The 20,689-nt window shown below is 42.0% G+C and overlaps 1 protein-coding gene across 1 annotated transcript in view; it reads right to left on the bottom strand.

Annotated features, from left to right (window-relative positions):
- Window positions 1-19,796, bottom strand: part of LOC141145973 (dynein axonemal assembly factor 6-like) — a 31,261-nt gene extending 11,465 nt beyond the window's left edge. The window contains exons 1-2 of the mRNA XM_073632760.1: window positions 19,719-19,796; window positions 1,388-1,466 (exon numbers count right to left, since the gene is read on the bottom strand). Coding sequence (XP_073488861.1) covers window positions 1,388-1,466; window positions 19,719-19,796 — 157 coding nt within the window. The remainder of the gene's footprint in view (window positions 1-1,387; window positions 1,467-19,718) is intronic.
- Window positions 19,797-20,689: the final 893 nt, after the last annotated feature.

Genomic DNA, 20,689 nt, shown 5'->3' with positions numbered 1-20,689 from the left:
TGATGGAGCACTATTCCTTCCACGGACACCAATGATGGAGCACTATTCCTCCCACTGATACCAATGATGGGGCACTACTCCTCCTAATGATGGGGCATTATTCCTCCCACTGATACCAATGATGGGGACCCTATTCCTCCCACTGACACCCACGATGGGACACTCTTCTTCCCACTGATACCAATGATGGAACACTACTCCTCCTAATGATGGGACACTATTCCTCCCACTGACACCAATGATGGGACACTCTTCTTCCCACTGATACCAATGATGGAACACTACTCCTCCTAATGATGGGGCATTAATCCTCCCACTGATGCCAATGATGGGGACACTATTCCTCCCACTGACACCAATGATGGGGACACTATTCCTCCCACTGACACCAATAATGGGGCACTATTCCTTCCACTGATACCAAGGATGGGGCACTATTCCCCCCACTGATACCAATGATGGAGCACTATTCCTCCCACATTTACCAATGATGGGGTACTATTCCTCCCACTGATACCAATGATGGGACGCTATTCCTTCCACTGACACCAATGATGGGGCACTATTCCTCCCACTGATACCAATGATGGGGACACTATTCTTCCCGCTGACACCAATGATGGGACACTCTTCTTCCCACTGATACCAATGATGGAGCACTCCTCCTCCTAATGATGGGGCATTATTCCTCCCACTGATACCAATGATGGGGACACTATTCCTCCCACTGACACCAATGATGGGGCACTATTCCTCCCACTGATACCAATTATGGGGCATTATTCCTCCCACTGATACCAATGATGGGGACACTATTCCTCCCACTGACACCAATGATGGGGCACTATTCCTCCCACTGATACCAATGATGGGGCATTATTCCTCCCACTGATACCAATAATGGGGACACTATTCCTCCCACTGACACCAATGATGGGGACACTATTCCTCCCACTGACACCAATGATGGGACACTATTCCTCCCAATGACACCAATGATGGGGCACCATTCCTCCCACCCATATCAATTATGGGACACTATTTCTCCTCCTACTGGCCACAGGCGCTAGGTAACTTTTTTACTCCCACTGACGGCCAAGCCCGAGACATTATTTGCATTGACTCTGGGGCATCTTCTACCCCAGATGGCCACCCTCCGGCCCCCCTTGATGTCTGAAGGACAGTAAACTGGCTGTTGTTTAGAAAGTTTGGAGACCCCTGGCCTAGGCGTTTCCAGTGGAAGTGGGAGTGGGTACTGCCAGAAGTGGATACCTGCTGCCCCCCCACCAAAAAAAAAAAAGTTTCAAAAGTGAAAGAGGAGGAGGGAGGGAGGAGGATCAGCAGAACTTCTTTTTAAGGCGATGTTCCGCTTTAAATAAATACTTACAAGTGGAAATGTTTTGTTGTATCTTTTTTACAGATCCAATGTCCCCAGGCCCAGCAGCCAACGCAGATGAGGAAGGACACTAAAAAAAAAAATTATATTATATATATATCATAAAGAATTATATATATCATAAAGAATTGAATAATTCATAAAAAGTCAAAAGGACAAGCCAACGCATTTCGAACAGGCCCTTGCTTCATCAGGGCCTAAAATTTCTAGTAAGTATCTAGACAGTCTCAGGTTTAAGTTAGAAACTTAAAATGCTCAGGGTTAAAGTGTATGTATAGCCAAAATGTTTATTTTTTTTTTTGTTGTCTGGGTACCATTTGGTAAATTTCCATTTACTTTCTGTCTCAGAGGCACAACAAGAAGTTAGAGGAAATCTCCCAAAGTGAGGGGAATTCTCCTAAACAGCTTTCTCCCTGGAAGGCGTCCCCTTTGGAGAATTTCTCCTCACCTCCGGATCTAAGGACAACTGTAAAATTTTGGATATCCCCTCACTTTCTTTCTACAGTGAGGGGAAAAAAGTATTTGATCCCCTGCTGATTTTGTACGTTTGCCCCACTGACAAAGAAATGATCAGTCTATAATTGTAATGGTCGGTTAATTTTAACAGTGAGAGACAGAATAAAAAAAAATCCAGAATAACTCACTTTAAAAAAGTTATAGATTGATTTGCATTTTAACGAGTGAAATAAGTATTTGACCCCTTCACAAAACATGACTTAGTACTTGGTGGAGAAACCCTTGTTGGCAATCACAGAGATCAGACGTTTCTTGTAGTTGGCCCCACCAGGTTTGCACACATCTCAGGAGGGATTTTGCCCCACTCCTCTTTGCAGATCCTCTCCAAGTCATTAATACCCATCCACGACCCATTTTCAATGCCCTGGCTGAGGGAAGGAGGTTCTCACCCAAGATTTGACAGTACATGGGCCCCATCCATCATCCCTTTTGATGTGGTGAAGTTGTCCTGTCCTCTTAGCAGAAAAACACCCCCAAAGCATAATGTTTCCACCTCCATGTATGAAGGTGGGGATGGTGTTCTTGGGGTCATAGGCAGGATTCCTCCTCCTTAGTTTGTAGACGCCCTAACGTTCGCATAACCCAATCAATATACACTTATTGGAATTTTTTTTTTTTTTTTTTTACCAAAAAACATGCAGCAGAATATATATTGTCCTAAATTTATAAATTTATAAAGATTTTTTTTTTCTGGATATGTTTTATAGCAGAAAGTAAAAACATTTTTTTTTAAATTGTCTTTTTTTATTTATATAAAAAAAAAAAAAAAAATCGCAGAGGTGACCAAATACCCCCAAAAGAAAGCTCTATTTGTGCGGAAAAAAAAATGGCAGAATTTTTTTTTAATACAGCGTCGCACAACCCCGCAATTATCACACAATGCCGTTTCACAAAAAATGGCCAGGTCATTGGGGGGGGGGCATAAATCTTCCGGAGGTCAAGGGGTTCAACATGGAAGCATGGGTGGGAGGAGCTACATTTTTTACACTCTGTTCACCTGCCCCCATACCCAGATTGATACCGCTCTGACATAGTTACTAATAATAAAGCAAACAGTAATATATAATAAAATCGTCATATACTCACATGACTTTCGATCAGTGGCGTAGCGTGGGGGGTGCAGGGGGTGCCGTGGCCCCGGGCGCGACATTTAGGGGGGCGCCAGTATGTGTCACTGACTGCCTCCTCCTAATTTCTCGATCCTGTGTCCCCGGCCCGGCCGCCATGTTAAGTGGCTGGCACCCTGTGATTGGGCGTATGGGGGTCATGTGAGGCGTAGGGCTGGCCTGTCCTAGATCGCTCCTGAAGTCCCGCCTCCGCACATGACCCCCCATACGCCCAATCACAGGGCGCAGGGGAGAGAAGAATGTGAGCCGCCGCTGTCTTCTCCTCCTCCGGATCGATGCAGGCCAAGATAAGAAGGTGAGTGAGAGTCTTGTTACTGGGGGGGGGGGTGAGAGAGAGAGAATGTAGGCAGGATAGTGTAGTTTAGTATGGAGGTCAGTCAGTGTAGTGTAGTGGTCAGTATGGGGGGCAGTTTAGTGTAGTATGGTGGTCAGTGTAGTATGGTGGTCAGTATAGTGGACAGTGTAGTATGGTGGTCAGTGTAGTATAGTATAGTGGTTAGCATAGTGGTCAGTATAGTGTAGTTTAGTATGGAGGTCAGTGTAGTATAGTGGTCAGTATAGTGTAGTATAGTGGACAGTATAGTGTAGTATGGTGGTCAGTATAGTGTAGTATAGTGGACAGTATAGTGGTTAGTGTAGTATAGTGGACAGTGTAGTGTAGTATAGTGGTCAGTGTAGTGTAGTATAGTGGACAGTGTAGTATGGTGGTCAGTATAGTGTAGTATAGTGGTCAGTGTAGTATAGTGGTCAGTGTAGTGTAGTATGGTGGTCAGTGTAGTGTAGTATGGTGGTCAGTGTAGTGTAGTATAGTGGTCAGTGTAGTGTAGTATGGTGGTCAGTGTAGTGTAGTATGGTGGTCAGTGTAGTGTAGTATAGTGGTCAGTGTAGTGTGGTATGGTGGTCAGTGTAGTGTAGTATAGTGGACAGTGTAGTATGGTGGTCAGTGTAGTGTAGTATAGTGGACAGTGTAGTATGGTGGTCAGTGTAGTGTAGTATAGTGGACAGTGTAGTATGGTGGTCAGTGTAGTGTAGTATAGTGGACAGTGTAGTATGGTGGTCAGTATAGTGTAGTATAGTGGACAGTGTAGTATGGTGGTCAGTATAGTGTAGTATAGTGGATAGTGTAGTGTAGTGGACAGTATAGTATAGTGGTCAGTGTAGTGGACAATGTAGTGTAGTGGACAGTGTAGTATAGTGGTCAGTGTAGTGTAGTATAGTGGACAGTGTAGTATGGTGGTCAGTATAGTGTAGTATGGTGGTCAGTGTAGTGTAGTATAGTGGTCAGTGTAGTGTAGTATAGTGGACAGTGTAGTATGGTGGTCAGTGTAGTGTAGTATAGTGGTCAGTGTAGTGTAGTGGACAGTATAGTATAGTGGTCAGTGTAGTGGACAATGTAGTGTAGTGGACAGTGTAGTATGGTGGTCAGTGTAGTGTAGTATAGTGGTCAGTGTAGTATAGTGGACAGTGTAGTGTAGTATGGTGGTCAGTGTAGTGTAGTATAGTGGTCAGTGTAGTGTAGTATAGTGGACAGTGTAGTGTAGTATAGTGGACAGTGTAGTGTAGTATAGTGGTCAGTGTAGTGTAGTAAAGTGGACAGTGTAGTGTAGTGGACAGTATAGTATAGTGGACAGTGTAGTATAGTGGACAGTATAGTGTAGTATAGTGGTCAGTGTAGTGTAGTATAGTGGTCAGTGTAGTGTAGTATAGTGGACAGTGTAGTGTAGTATAGTGGTCAGTGTAGTGTAGTATAGTGGACAGTGTAGTGTAGTGGACAGTGTAGTGTAGTGGACAGTATAGTATAGTGGTCAGTGTAGTGGACAATGTAGTGTAGTGGACAGTATAGTGTAGTATGATGGTCAGTGTAGTATGGTGGTCAGTGTAGTATAGTGGACAGTGTAGTATAGTGGACAGTGTAGTATGGTGGTCAGTGTAGTGTAGTATAGTTGTTAGTGTAGTATAGTGGACAGTGTAGTGTAGTATGGTGGTCAGTATAGTGTAGTATAGTGGTCAGTATAGTGTAGTATAGTGGACAGTGTAGTATGGTGGTCAGTATAGTGTAGTATAGTGTAGTATAGTGGACAGTGTAGTGTAGTGGACAGTATAGTATAGTGGTCAGTATAGTATAGTATAGTGGACAGTATAGTATAGTGGTCAGTGTAGTTCTCAGTGTAGTGTAGTATAGTGGTCAGTATAGTGTAGTATAGTGGTCAGTGTAGTGTAGTATAGTGGACAGTATAGTATAGTGGTCAGTGTAGTGGACAGTGTAGTTCTCAGTGTAGTGGTCAGTATAGGAATCAGGTAGGTCAGTAGTACTTGTATTTGAAGGGACTCAGGGATAGCTAAAAGTCTGCAGGTTAGGGAGGGGCGCAAATTACTTGCCTTGCCCCGGGTGCTGACAACCCACGCTACGCCACTGCAGTCACCTAGGCTGTATAAAGGATTAGTTAATTAGCTCATGTTAATTAGGTTAATTAGGTTACGTTTGTATTGTTAGAGTAATATGAGCAGGAGGGTGGAACCTCATCTTCTCCTGTATATAAGACTGTATTCTGGTTCTGAATAAAGTGAGTCCATGCTAGCAACAAGCAAGTGTCGCCTTGTTTTGTGCTCAGAGAGGTTGGATTCTCTGATATCTGTATACAGACTGGGAATAAGTGGTATATGACGGAAGCACTCAAGCGGAGTGTGGGACGTTCCGTGACAGGATGAGAGCCACTGAAGAGCACAGTCACGGAGACCGAGGGAGTAAAGTTTTTTGAGGAGGAGGGGGTTGTCAACCGTGTCAAAGGCAGCTGAAAGATCCAGAAGTAGGAGTACAGAATAGTGTCTGTTGGTTTTTTCAGTTAGTAGGTCATTTGTGAGTTTTAAAAGAGCAGTTTCTGTGGAGTGTTGAGGGCGAAATCCAGATTGAAGGGGATCAAGAAGGTTGTTTTTAATGAGGTGGTCACTCAGTTGGTTGTAAACCAGGCGTTCAAGGAGTTTAGAGGAAAAGGGGAGCAAGGAGATAGGGCATAGGTTGTTAAGATTGGTAGGGTCCAAGGACGGCTTTTTAAGTATGGGCGTGACCAGTGCATGTTTTAGAGCATTGGGGAAGACACCAGAGGTGAAGGAGAGATTGAAGATGTGGGTTAGAGAGTGTAGGATGGAGTCAGAGGGCGACCGTAGCATATGAGAGGGAATAGGGTCCAGGGGACAGGTGGTTAGGTGGGCGATAGAAAGGAGTTTAGCAACTTCGTCTGTAGTAGCAGATTTGAATAGGGGGAGTGTCAGTTGTACCTGTTGACATGGGGTCTTAGCTGGGGGAGATACCTGTAGAGCGGAGATTTAATCGCGGATTGTATCAATCTTGTTTTTGAAGTGATTAGTGATCTCCTGGGCAGTGAGTGAGTCAGTGGGTGGAGGCGGTGGAGGACAAAGTAGAGAGTTGAAGGTAGAGAAGAGTTTACGGGGACTAGATGAGAAGGTGTTAATAAGAGCTGTAAAATAGGTTTGCTTGGCAGTGTGGAGGAAAGAATAGTATTTTTGGAGGGCAGATTTGTATTGGTTGAAGTCTTTGAGAGACTTAGTCTTGTGCCACAGACGCTCAAGAGCGCGACTACGTTTTTTGAGAATTTTAGGGTTATCTTTTTGCCAGGGTAGTAGGGGTTGAGGCCTGATTCTGCGTGTAGTGAGGGAAGCGAGCTTGTCCAGGGTGGAGGACAGGGATTTATTGTAGATGGACGTGGCTTGGTTGGGGCAGGACAGAGGTGAGATTTTGTCATAGAGGTGGTCAGTAGCAGAATAGAGGAGAGAGGAGTTGAAGTTGCGAAAATTTCTACGGGTGATGGTTAGGCGATTGGAGGGAAAGGTGGTGGAAGACAGGGGGAGGGAGAAACTAATAAGGTGATGGTCGGAGAGAGGAAAAGGATTGTTTGAGAAGTTGCATGGAGTGCATAGGTAGGAGAATACAAGGTCAAGGGTGTTGCCATCAGAGTAGAAGCCTGTACCCATTGTTTTATGTCGAATGAAGAGGTTAGACTAAGAAGTTTAGAAGTAGCAGGAGTGTTTGTATTAGCAGGGATGTTGAAATCACCGAGAAGGATTGTGGGAATTTCTGAAGAGAGGAAGTAGGGTAGCCAGGCAGAAAACTAATCAAGGAAAGTTGATAATGGTCCAGGGGGCCAGTAGATCTCAGCAATTCTTAGGGAAGTAGGAGAGAATAGACGTATACAGTGGGCTTCAAATGTTGGATAATGTATTGTATTAATTTCTTCATTCCATAATTACCATTATTGTAATATGCTGTGAATGTCCTCTTTGTCCTCATGCATGTTGTAAGCGTATAATGCTCCTTTTTTGTCCTTCATGCATATTTGCCTTCACTAACCTCCCCAGTATGCTATACCGGGCCCATACACACCTAGCCTAGTAACTTAACAATGTATTTAGTCAGCTCCATTTTAGTGCTTACCCTAAACACCCCCTAAAATGTGTACAAATGTTATTGGTGTCCTTAAATTCAGGCGAGTGCAAGAGGCTATTTTTTGGGGGCCCAAACTCATTTGGAACCCTCCCTCCGCCCCAACCGCTAAGTCAACCGATACCAATACTCTATCTGCTGACTTTGCCAAACCCATACACACTATACCTCTTTTGTGGTCATATGTATGGATTAATTCGCCAAAGCATGTAGTGCAAGGGCCTGCCTGAATACTTTCAAATGGTACTGTTGAAAGTTGTGGTCTCCTATTATCTTGATTGGTAATTTCAGAATGTAAAAATGTGCTTAAATTTGGACAGTGTGTATCCATATTTTTGTATTATGACACTTCTTACCTGTCTCATGCCAAAAGTGTGGTGGAAAATACCTTTGGCATAATGGTAAGCCGGTTACCTCTCTTCCTAACGGCCATTAACCTGGCTGAATATAAACTGAACCACGTCGTGTTGTGCTGCTGAATTCTATACGACTTTTTAAGGAAGAATGCAGCCAACTATCTGGCCTCAGTTTAGACTGAGGCCGACTTTTCATCTGAAACTGCAGTGATGACTGCTCTCGAAAGTGGTCGTGCCAGCTTACCCGCCCAAATTGCCCACGTAGTCAGGCAAAAATATGTTGAATACTTTGTGGGTAGAGGGGCAATTGCTTTACAGCAAAATATGGCGGATGTGCAATAAAAGTTTAAAAAAAAAAAAAAACTTATATTTCATTTGAATTACTGTTTGTGTTTCTTATCTGTCTCCTAGGTTCTCAAATGGGCTTTTAATTTTGGCCATTTTCTTCAATAGTGCAAACGTAACTAATTGGATACATGAGGTGACAATCTGTTCTTCAGCTATTATGTTGTGCTGTGGGTCTGCTACACACACAATATGTTATTGTTGTTAATGTATGTAATGCATTAATGATAAAAATATTCATCCTTTTCAACTCCTTGAATTAATTGCTTGGAGTCCCTAAACTGGCCTGATTTTGGTATATTTTACAGCACATTGTCACTGTAACTACACCAACTTAACAAATACACTAGTATTGAGCATTGAAATAAGAAGCCACACATTGTTGAATATAAAACATTTTACTCCAAGCACATTCACATGTGCGTCATAAACAGTTTTTGAACAAACCAACATCTTAGTTTATAACATGTATGTTTGGCATTAATTTGCCATTTTTGGGGCTAAACAGGCATGTTTAAAAACATAACATACACATCCCCAACTCAGGAACTTACAAAGTTTGACTTTGCTAAAGTGAAGGCCATATGAGACATTAGTATGTCAAAACTGTGTTGATCTTGCCTTCATCAGATGGGGTCATCTCACCCCTCTAAAAGCCAAATTTTGAAGATGCACACAAATTGGGACTCCAAATTTGGATTTCCCTCATGATCCCATGCCTAAAATGTGTGTCTTTTCCCTAAATCTATTTTGCTAAAGCCCCAAAACACACAGTTTGTCAACATGTGCTATCTCCCATCATGGGATATCAATGTACGCGTTTTGTGGGTGCAACCCCTTCCTCCAGACTAAAGTAGGTGAGAGGAAGGGGTTGCACCCCCAAAACACATCAATTGATCCCTCATGATGGGAGCTAGCACATGTTGACACACTGGGGCTTATTTTAGAAAGGCCAATCCACTTTGCCCTACAAGTGCACTTGCATTGCACTTGTAGGGCAAAGTGGTTTGGCCTTTTTGAAATAAGCCCCAGTGTGTCAACATGTGCTATCTCCCATCATGGGGGATCAATGGACGTGTTTCGGGGGTGCAACCCCTTCCTTGCGTACATTGTTATCCCATGATGGGAGATAGCACAAGTTGACACACTGTGTGCATCTTCAAAATTTGGCTTTGCAATTCATTTAAAACTCTAAAAACACGTACAACATAACAACTATAAAATGTTATTTTTGTTTAGATTTTCCCTAAAATATTGATGATGTTGCTCAGTCTTTTTTGAACATCATGGATGTTTTGTTTCATTTGTTCCAAATCACGATTACAAACCATGATCTCCCTGATCAGGATGTGTGCACTTGCACTGCTGAAGAAAGTTTCTTCTTCCACAACATCCACATTACCTAAAAATAAAAAAGCACACCATGTATTAAAAATATGCAGGCATCCATCTATTACCTGAAGCTGTGGTCTCAGACACTGACCTGTGGTCGACACCATTTTTACCACTTCACCCAGCACTTCCTGAACATCAGCATCCACATCTTCAGGGTGTGTGGTGAGTTGCCTTTCTTCATTAGGTGTGGGGTTAATGATGATGTCTCTTTTCTTTTCTCCCCTATGTGAATACAAAAAAGGTATACTTAGCAGACAGATATGTTAGGCTAGAAATAGTAATTTGAAACATTGCTTGGAAGTGTCTTCCAATTGTCTGTTTTGGCAGAGTTCCAAGCCGAATACATGATTTTTTACCTTTCAAAAGCTGGAATACTTACCTGTTTTGTGCAAGTTTCACAAATGGAGAGATCCCTAGCATCCACTGGAACACCTGCGTGGGACACCATAACAAGGGTGTTATGGTGTCCTACACTAGTGCTCCTGCGTGCAGATGCATAAACAGCTGCTGAGTGTCCTCTCTTGACACTGAATAAAGTTGTCATTTCATTATAGTTTCAAACACATCTAGACAACAATGTAATAAACGTATTTTAATCAAAATAGGCCTGAACAAATGTATTTAACCTGCATCTCCCAAAAACTACGTATTAGTGGTCGAACGAACGACGTTTAATGTCCCACGAATGATTCCTGTGTCCACGAACCTCAAACTTGGCATTTTAAACTGTACAACAGTAAAGAAAAGCACATGGACCAGCACGAAAGTAATAATAATAATAATAATAGCAACACACAACAAATACTTTTTTGCAGCACTTTCCTGATCTCTCTATACTGATCTTGCTCCCTCAATTTCAGGTCTGACCAGCGTTTCTTCAATTGATCCTTGGATCGTCATACCCCAAAAGTCTTGTGCAGACTTCTGACAACTTTAGCCATGATCTTGGCCTTTCTGACATTTGGGTTTCTGTACGGTCCATGATTCCCATCATAGTCTGTCCTCTTTAAGATGTCCACCATCTCCACCATCTCTTCAAAGGACATATTTGAGGCCTAATATCTCCTCCTGGATCTGGAACTGCCTTGCTCCGGGCTTTCATCGTTGCTGCTATCAGCATGCACCTGCTGTCTCTCCATTTGCTCTCCCACTGGCCTGAAAGAGAAGAGGCGGGGAATACACTGGAAAGAAGGACAGGGGTGGAGTTTGACACATGCGCAGTGTATATAAAGCATAACGAGCGGTCGCTGCAATGGCCGTAGTAACGATCTGTGAGTGGAGGACGGAAGATCAGTATCGCACAAAGGAACGTTGAAACGAAGGTACAATTGTAAATTGGGGCATCAGTGGTTAGTGGCCTATACTGCTTATAGATTGAGGCCTATATTGGGACAAGATTATGAGAGTTTAGCTTGATATTAGGGTTTGTCTTGTGTTGTGTCTTGCAGATAAAATGGTGGATAAATTTACTGCCCCTGACTTCCTCCCTGACTTTATCCAACAATACCGGGAGCTGCCATGTCTATGGCAAGTTAAATGTAAGGATTACTCCAATCAAATCAAGAGGAAAGCAGCGATGGAGAAACTGATGGAATTGGTGAAGCCTGTGTATCCTATGGCAGACATCAATTATTTGAAGGTCAAAATTGGTAGCCTGCGAGGCACATATAATAGGGAGCGCAAAAAGGTCCAGGATTCCCAGAGATCCGGAGCATCAGCAGATGACATGTCACCAGGCTGTGGTACTACCACAGCCTGCATTTTTTGTCAGACCAGACCGAACACAGGCCATCGCTCTCAACACTTCCTTCCACATGAGCTGAGGCTCCTGAGGTCCACCCTGGGCCTTCAACACAGGAATAAGATGTGGAGGAGCCCAGCTTGACTAATGTATAGCATTGTTGAACATATTTGGGGGCAAAAATTTAATGATGTTAACTAGATGTTATTGATCCCAAATTTCTGCTTTAACAAAGTGGTTTACATATCAATAGACAGTAGTGGCCAAAAATGATTGGGACAAGAATGAAAAATGCTGGGGTCAGAATGATAGTTTTTTCTATTTGTTAACATTCAATTTGCAACAGTCACGAGCTCAAAATTTTGTGTGATTGAAGAACAAAAACCTAAAAGTATGTAGCATTTTCATACACAGGAAAGTCTCAGCCTCAGCCAAAGCCAAGAGGAGGCCATGCCAAGCAGCCTGACTGAATGCCAGGTTCCTCCCCTCCGCCCTCCAACAAAAAGAGCCAGGAAAAACAAAAACCTGGATGATGCCACGGCTGCATTTCTCCGCCATGCAACAACTGCCATCAGCTCAGCCTGATTACCAGGAGGCTTTTGGCTGCATGACAGCAAATAAATTAAAAGAAATGGAGGAGGACCAGCGCATTATGTGCAAGAAAATCATCCTTAAGGCCCTGAACAAGGGGAAGATGGGCCAAATTACCCCTAAAATGCACCTCTGCGAATTTGATCATCCTCCTCCACCAACACAGTCACCCCACCCACCACAGCAGCATGGCGGACCATGGCCAAGGCAACATCAACACCCCCAACAAGGCCACTGGGCTGGGGATTATCGCCAATATCATTTATAATTTTCTTTTTGTTTAATTTGTGTTTCTTTTCTTTTTTTTTTTTTTTTTGGTGCAGAGAATGCATTTTTGATTTAATTTCTTTCATTTTTGTGGAAGGAAGTGTTGAGAGCGATGTCCTGGGTTTGGTGTGGTCTGGCAAAAAACGCAGGCTGTTGTAAGACCACAGCCTTGGGACATATATGTCATCTGCTGCTGCTCCCGATCTCTCAGAGTCCAGGGCCGTATTGTGCTCCCTATTAAATGGACTCCTCAGGTTACCAATTTTGACAGTCAAATAATTGATGTCTGCCCTGGAGTACAAACGCTTCACCAATTCCAACTGTTTCTCCATCATTTCCTCACTCTTGATTTTGCTATGACCTTCTGCTCCCTATTGAATTAAAATTTTTGATTTTTCAAAATACTTTGCTATACTTACTTAAAAAAGTACTGTTTGTTTGTGAGTAGGCAGGTACATTTCAAAAATACAATGTCAAATTAACAAGGGACACCAACATAGTTGTATCTTTGAGGTTAAAAAATACAAGATAATAATGGTGTTGTGGTAACTTCACCAAAAAAAAAAAAAAAATATTCTGGAGATCACTAGAAAAAAAAAGTATTATTCTGGAGATCACTAGAAAAAAAAATGTATTATTCTGGAGAGCACTAGAAAAAAAAAAAATAATAATACATACGTTTGTCAGAACTCTGTGAATATCACCAGCAAATCAGCTTCATTATTATACCATTATAGAGTAAAAGAGAGTGCGCTGCATTTCTAGATTTCATAATTTGCCGAATCATGAATGTGATATTTCCATTACGAACGATAGTTTTACAAGACAGAGTGCTTCCGGCTTGTCCTTGCTTCCGAGCATGCGCTTGTACTTTGGACTTTTGTCCGACGGACTTGTGTACACGCGATCGGAAAATCCGACAACACACATTTGTTGGCGGAAAATTTGAAGACATGCTAGCCAACATTTGTTGGCGGAAAGTCTGACAATTGTCTGATGGAGCATACACGCGGTCGGATTTTCCGACAACAGCCTGACATAAAACATTTCCCGTGTGTACAAGGCTTAAGTGTGTACGAGGCTTTAAGAACATATTCAACCAGGGCTATGCCAGCTCTGTGAACAGCGCAGTGCTGAGTGTCTCCTGAGGCTATTTGCTCCCAAAACACCTTCATTACGCTTTATTAGGTGAACCCAGCTCAGCTCATGACGGTCAAATTTGGAAAATATGTTGTGCAGGTGCATACTTGCACTACTGACCCTTCCAAATATTTTTTTGCACCTTCCCATATGTCGAGTTCCTATTGTATGCTGCCATGATGCAGCACCAGGAAAAATGGAAAATTGTATACTCACCTTTCTGTAATTTTCCTTTCCTGGTGCATCTTCATGGCAGCATACAGATTACTGCCCAAATGGCAAGAATTAGAGAAAATGCTGGCAGAGCCACAGTCCATTGTATGCTGCCATGAAGATGCACCAGGAAAGGAAAATTACAGAAAGGTGAGTATATAATGTTCATTTTTTTTGCTTAGATATGCTTTAAATATAACCACTACCCCTGGGTTAAAGGAGACATCTGCCAAGGCTTCCATGCCTCTGAAAACCTTAGATGGAGATCTCTGGCCTCAATACAACCAGGATGTCAGCTTAATCAAATAGGAGTGACTGATGCAAATAGGAGAGAGGAGATATCAGTGTTTCGGATTCAGATTTGTACACAATATAGTAGAACGTGCTTTGTTCATTTTTCATGTCTGAGGCTTACAACCACTTTAAAAGCTGATCTCCATGTTATATAGTGTAGTTCAAACAGTTCTTTTGGACCCAGCTGGTACAAACAAACTTTGCCATCACAGCTGGATGTGCCCGCTGTGTGCACTGTATGAACTGCATTGTAGCCTCAGTTACAATGTACACCACTCTGTTCTGGCAGCGGGGCTTGAACTTCCTGCCCCACTCCCTGAACAAAAGTCAGGCTGAGCATAGCTCAGCGATTCACAGTGAGCTTTGTATTGTATGAATGAATACAAATCTTCCTCTGATTGACTGAGCTGGAGAGGCAGGCTGAAGCTTTCTATCCATTCATGTGAATGGTTGAGCAGTGCTCAGCCCAATTCACTTTTCTTTTGGGAGCAGAATGGATAGTTCACATCCCGCTCCCAGAGCACAGCATTGTATACTGTATGTAGGTGAGGCTACATACAATTCATACAGTGCACATATCTAGTAGTAAAGGTAAATAGTTTGTTTTTGACCAGCTTGGGCTTAAACGTGGAGAGCAGCTTTAGAGCCCTTTCACATTGAGCCGCAGGCAGTGTTAAAGCGGTAAAGCAACGCTAGATTTAGTAGCACTTTACTGCTGTTTTAGCGGCGCTTTTAACCCCCCCCCAGCGGCCAAAGGGTTAAATGCGCCCATGTAGTGGGGCTGACGAAGTGCTTTGGCAGTAGTGCCCATTCATTTCAATGGGCAGGGGCCCCAAAGATGCTGCTTGCAGGATTTTTTAATGTCTTGCCAGGGCAGTGCCCCAGTGTGATAGTACTCGGGCTTTCACATTGGGGTGGCAGGGGAGGTGTTTTTTAGGCGCTTTACAGGTGCTATTTTTAGCCCTTTAGTGCCTGAAAAATGCCTCAGTGTGAAAGGGGGTCTTAAAGATCACACAGCAGATAAAAGGTAACGTTTTCATGGTACTGCTAAGGCGCAGTTAAAGTATATGTAAAACCACCCATTCAGTTTAAAATAGAAATGAAATTCAAAACATTTGTGTATAGCTATAAATACTAAAAAAATTTATAAACATTTTCTCTCTTTTATAAGGCCCCATGTACACTGCTGCTGCTAAACGGACGTTCAGAGGCAGTTGGACACTTTTTTCAACTGCCCCTGAACTCATTCAATGTCATCTTATGTGTACACGTACACAGGTTCGTTTACTGTCGTTTTTAGGCAGTTGCATGTATAGGCCTTTTCTTGAAGGCAAAAAAATGAGTTTAGACGCCAAAGTTTCAGACACCAAATGCGGTAACCCGCGTTTAGCCGTGTTTCGTTTATAGGCATTTTTCGTTTTTGCCCATTTAAAAAAAAAATGATATATATATATTTTTTTTTTAGAAACACTTGTAAACACAAACGCAGAGAAAACGTTGCTAAACGTGGCATGCAAACGCAGCAAAACGGACGTTTTAAACATGGGTTACTATCTGTCAAGTTAAATCGTTCAGGAGAGGTTGTAAAAACGTCCCATGTACATGAAGCCTAAGTGATCACATTCCCTTTGTTCTTAGCTGCATAAGATAAAAGAGAAAGTGTAGCGCTACACTTTCTCTCTTTTATTTTCTGTTATTGTGTCCAGCAATATAGTGTTAGCAGCTTTCGTTTTTCTTTATTTATTGTACACTTTTCAGCGCAACAGAACATTTTTTTTTATTAGCTGCATAAGAGCTGGGTGGAGGAGAAACAACAGAACACCGATTTTCCCAGTGAATGACTGCGCAGGAGGGCCATGTCAGGACAAGTCTGATCATTGGAGGAGAGCAGGCCAAGTTCCCAGCATTGCTAGAGAACTGTCCACAAAGTGTTCTCCTGCTTAGTGTGGTCAGTTTTTATTAGGAAAGCAGAGGGACTGGCAGGAACAACAGGAATTTCACGTAAAGGAAGCAATACAAAGAGGACAGGATACTTTTTCATACAAGTACATGGTACAGTAGGCATATATCAGGATTATAAAATGTTGAGTTTACATACTCTTTAAGGCCCCTTTCACACTGGGGCGCTTTGCAGGCGCTACAGCACTAAAAATAGCACCTGCAAAGCGCCCTGAAACAGCCGCTGCTGTGTCTCCAGTGTGAAAGCCTGAGGGCTTTCACACTGGAGCGGTGCGCTTGCAGGACGGAAAAAAAACTCATGCAAGCAGCATCTTTGGTGTATTCACCGATCCTAAACCGCTCCTGCCCATTGAAATCAATGGGGCAGCTCGGCTATACCAGCAGCATAGCGCCGCTGCAAAGGCACTTTGATGGCGGTTTTAACCTAGCGGGGGTTAAAACCGCCCCGCTAGCAGCCGAATAGGGGCGCTAAAACGTTGCTAAAAGTAGCAGCGTTTTATCGCCGACGCACCCACCGCCCCAGTGTGAAACCGGCCGAACATTTCTAGATGTTCCCTACAAAACATACAGTAAAGTCACTTTTTGAGTTCAGTTACACTTTATTTTGAAATGTTTATGCAATATTTAAATTTTGTATTGTTTTTGAAGACTACATGTTATGATTTTTTTTTATTGTGCGTTAATAAAATACAGTTGATGTTAATGGAAAGAACTTTGGTAATAAAAAAACATTTATAGATAAATCCCTAACAACGTCTATATTCAACCCTTCTCTTTTCAGCAAAATAACTGAACACAAACTAGCATCACTTGAGAGATTGCTGCCAACACATGTGGCGTTGTAAAAAATATTCCATTCCTCTGACTAAAAACAGCTTTCAAATATGTGTACCAAGTTAGCTAAATAAGGGAAGCCTTAAACATGCCATTATTTAAACAGAATGTCTCCCTGGTTAATTATCCTCAAAACAAAATGCCCATCATATTCTTGTCCTTTTCTAAAGTCTTTTTAGATAATAGTATTAATGGGATAAACAGAAAAAGGCGTAAATTAACTTATTTAAAGTGATATTAAGCAAGCAAAGTTTAAATTTACATTGTCCATTCTCTTTCTGTATGTGGATGATGGCACTGTCATTATTAACCAGTAACCGAAAGATGGACTTAAAATACCAGGAGGGCATACATACATGGACGTCTTGTTCTCACACCGCCCGCTCGCTCTGTAATCACCAAGTTCTTGGGACTCAGTTAATCACAGAGCAGGGTAAAGGGCCAATCAAAGTGGGCCCTTTACCACGTAATCAGCTGTCGGCTAATGTAACAGAAGCTCGTTTATGGCTTTTTTTCTTCCTCACGCTGTCAGCATGACGAAAAGAAGAAAGTCGTTAACTGGATTTTGTTAGAGGGACATCGGTCCCCTTAGTGATCACCAGTGCTGCCAATCAGTGCCCTCCAATGTCACCTATCAGTACTCATCAGTTCTACTAATCAGTGCCCATCAGTGCTGTCAAACAGTGCCACTCGTCAGTGCAGACTCATCGGTGCTACCTCATCAGTGCCACCTCATCAGTACCCAACAGTGAAGGAGAAAAATTACCTGTTTGCAAAATATTATAACAAAATATGGAAAACATTTTGCTTTCAAAATTTTCAGCCTTTTTTTGTTTGTTTAACAAAAAATAAAAAAACATGATGGTGATTAAATACCACCAAAAGAATGCTCTATTTGTGATAGAAATTCCATTTAGGTACAGTGTTGCATTACAGCACAATTGTCAAAGTGGGACAGAGCTGAAAGCTGAAAATTGGCCTGGACAGGAAGGGGGTATAAGTGCCCAGTAAGCAAGTGGTTAAAAAAAAAAATGTATTCTCTTTAGCGCCACCCTTTGGGCTCCTTATGCTAATTTCGTGTTAGTAGAAGTTTGGTGAGTGTTGATTCGTGCTTTTCATTTAGCTCTTTTCAGTTAGTTTCTGAACAACCGTTCGTCAACCAGACATGTTGTGGAATCGTAGGAGATAACGTGTTATTTATTATTGGCCTTGGAGTTATTGCTTTGACCCAAGTCCAGTCCAGGAATAGGCGGAGGAGGATTTCTTGGACCAAAAATTGGTTCCTTTTTTAATCGTGACCAATTATGTCATATGCCTTTGCTGCGGGAGCTCCAGGAGAATAATCCGGATGATTGTCTGAATTAGCACTGGATGACAGACCCCTGCTTTCACCAACTCTTGGCATTGTTGACCCCCTATATTAAGAAGCAGGAGGCATGAGGCTTTTATTCTATCTTTTGGTTGAATAATGATTTGATTTGGTATATTTTCTATATTTTGGATGCATAGAATGCACTTTTTGGTTAATTTCTATTGGCAGATAGCATGTCTAATTTTATTTGTTTTCTTTTTTTAATGCACAATAAAAAAATTGTGTAGAATAATTTTTGGCTATGCGTTTTACTGTAAATGACAGCTTGGGAGTAGGCAGTTACATTTAAAAAATACAATGTAAAATTGACAAGCAACACCAACATAGTTGTATCTTTGATCTTAAAAACCACAGGATAATGGTGTTGTGGTAACTTGCCCAAAAAAAAAAAAAAGGCATAATAATATTATTCTTGATATCAATAGAAAATAAAAGCCTTTTAAAATACGTTTGCCATAACTGCATCAGTATCACCAGCAAAACGGCTTCATTATGATCCCATTAAATAAAGAAGAAGAGAATTGTGCGCTGCATTTCGAGATTTCATAATTTGCCATGTCACAAATGTTAATTCTCCATTACGAATGCTAGTTTACAAGACCGACCGCTTCCAGCTTGTCCTTGCTTCCGAGCATGCGTGTTTGTACTTTGGACTTTTGTCCGATGGACTTGTGTACACACACTCGGAAAATCCGTCAACAGGCATTTTTCCGTGGAAAATTTTAAAGCCTGCCATCCAACATTTGTCAGCGGAAAATCCGACAATAATTGCCCGATGGAGTATACAGTCAAATTTTCCGCCAACAGCATGTCATCACACATTTCCCGTCGGAAAATCCGATCGTGTGTACGTGGCTTAAGTGTTGCTTGAAACCAATTCACGCAACACCCACCCATGAAAGCACAGCCCCTCCTGCTGCCTTCCCCCCCTTCCTTCCTTGTTCCGGCCCTGCATAGACCTTCCTGGCAGCTACAGTGCCTTGAAAAAGTATTCATACCCCTTGAAATTTTCCACATTTTGTCAAGTTACAATCAAAAATGTATTTTAGTGGGATTTTGGTAGATTGGTAGAGACATCCCCAAAAAGACTTGCAACTGTAATTGCAGCCAAAGGTGGTTTCTACAAAGTATTGACTCAGGGGGGGCTGAATACGAATGCACACCACACGTTTCAGATATTTGTAAAAAAATTTTGCTTGATTTGATTGTAGCCGTATTAGTGCAATTGTGACAGAGAAAATTGAGTACTGTCCGTGATACTTTTTTTATTTGCACTAACATACAATTTTTCAGGACAAGCTTTCGGGGTATGTCCCCTTCTTCAAGGTCCAAGCAGTACTGCTTGGACCTTGAAGAAGGGGACATACCCCGAAAGCTTGTCCTGAAAAATTGTATGTTAGTGCAAATAAAAAAAAATTCACGGACAGTACTCAATTTTCTCTAAAAAAATTTTGAAAACCCGGAGGGCACAAACTTTAGGTGACATTCTAATACATTCAGAATTTACAAGGACACCTAATAGTGATTGGCTATCTGAATACCCAAGTACAAAAGGGATGTTTCCCTGTAAGAAGTGCCCCATGTGTCTATTTGTAGATGGGACGAAAGCAGGGTTAGGTTATAAAAAAAACCAAGCTTTGAAAATCTCACAAAGCACTGTTCAATCCATCATCACCTGAAAATGGAAAACGTATGGCACAACTGCAAACCTACTAAGACATCGGCGTTTGTCTGCCAGTCTGGTCTCCGGGTGTTGTCATCTGAGTGACCGGACATGACGCAGCAACGCATGACGCGCCAGCAGCACGTCCGAGTGACGTCAGCATGGTGCGCCTATGCAGTATATGGAGATGCCAGGGACTGCAGCTGGCGCCATTCCTCTCCTCCACAAGATACTGCGAGGAGTAAAATCAGGGGAGCTGCGCCAATTTAGGCGACAGGAGGTCCAATTTTTTGGCTGCTGTACTGGGATACCTTGATCACATAAAGTGAATGGCTTCTCACAGTAAGTAATCTTTGTTTCCCTGATAAAGTTTTGTATTGTTTGCTCCTCAGAGGGCTGCTTTTTGCACCAACTGATTGAGCAACCATTTGGGCTGATGTATACACATCACCCATTGGATTCAATATTCTTTTTTCCTCTTTTATTTTTGGTCCTCTAGTTTAAATACTCACCCTTGTTTCCCCCTCTTTTTGGGTGTCATACTCTTTGGATCATATCCAGCAGTTCTGTACAAGACGAAGGGCAATTTATGCAGATATTTGGCTCTCTCCTCCGTGATATAAGGAATGCCTTTGCTAAATGTTATACAAATATGTATTTAGAATGGAAGTGTTCATGCAATAAGATTGAAGTTGTTGAAAATGTGTACTGTATGTGGAATTCATATAAATTCTAATATGAGAATATTTTGCATTTCAGAAGTGGTATGAATCCCTGAAGATTCTGCTTATGCATCTATTATTCGAAACGTGTTGGTTAACCCTCTACTTATCACCATCTATTTTCTACCAGTGGTAGTCCAGCAAATAGTTGGGAAATACCACTTCCAACCAAATCTAATACATCATGCAATGCTTTTAAATTTTTGTACAAATTATGCAACATGTTGAATCTTTCTATACAATTCTTTATCTATTTATATGTTAAAATAAATCTTTTTTTATATATAGATTCAATTTTT

The sequence above is a fragment of the Aquarana catesbeiana genome, linkage group LG05, assembly GCF_042186555.1.
Source record: "Aquarana catesbeiana isolate 2022-GZ linkage group LG05, ASM4218655v1, whole genome shotgun sequence".
In the NCBI taxonomy this organism is placed as follows: Eukaryota; Metazoa; Chordata; class Amphibia; order Anura; family Ranidae; genus Aquarana; species Aquarana catesbeiana.
Note: the sequence above shows the minus strand (reverse complement) of the source record. Positions and strands in the feature narration are given on the sequence as shown.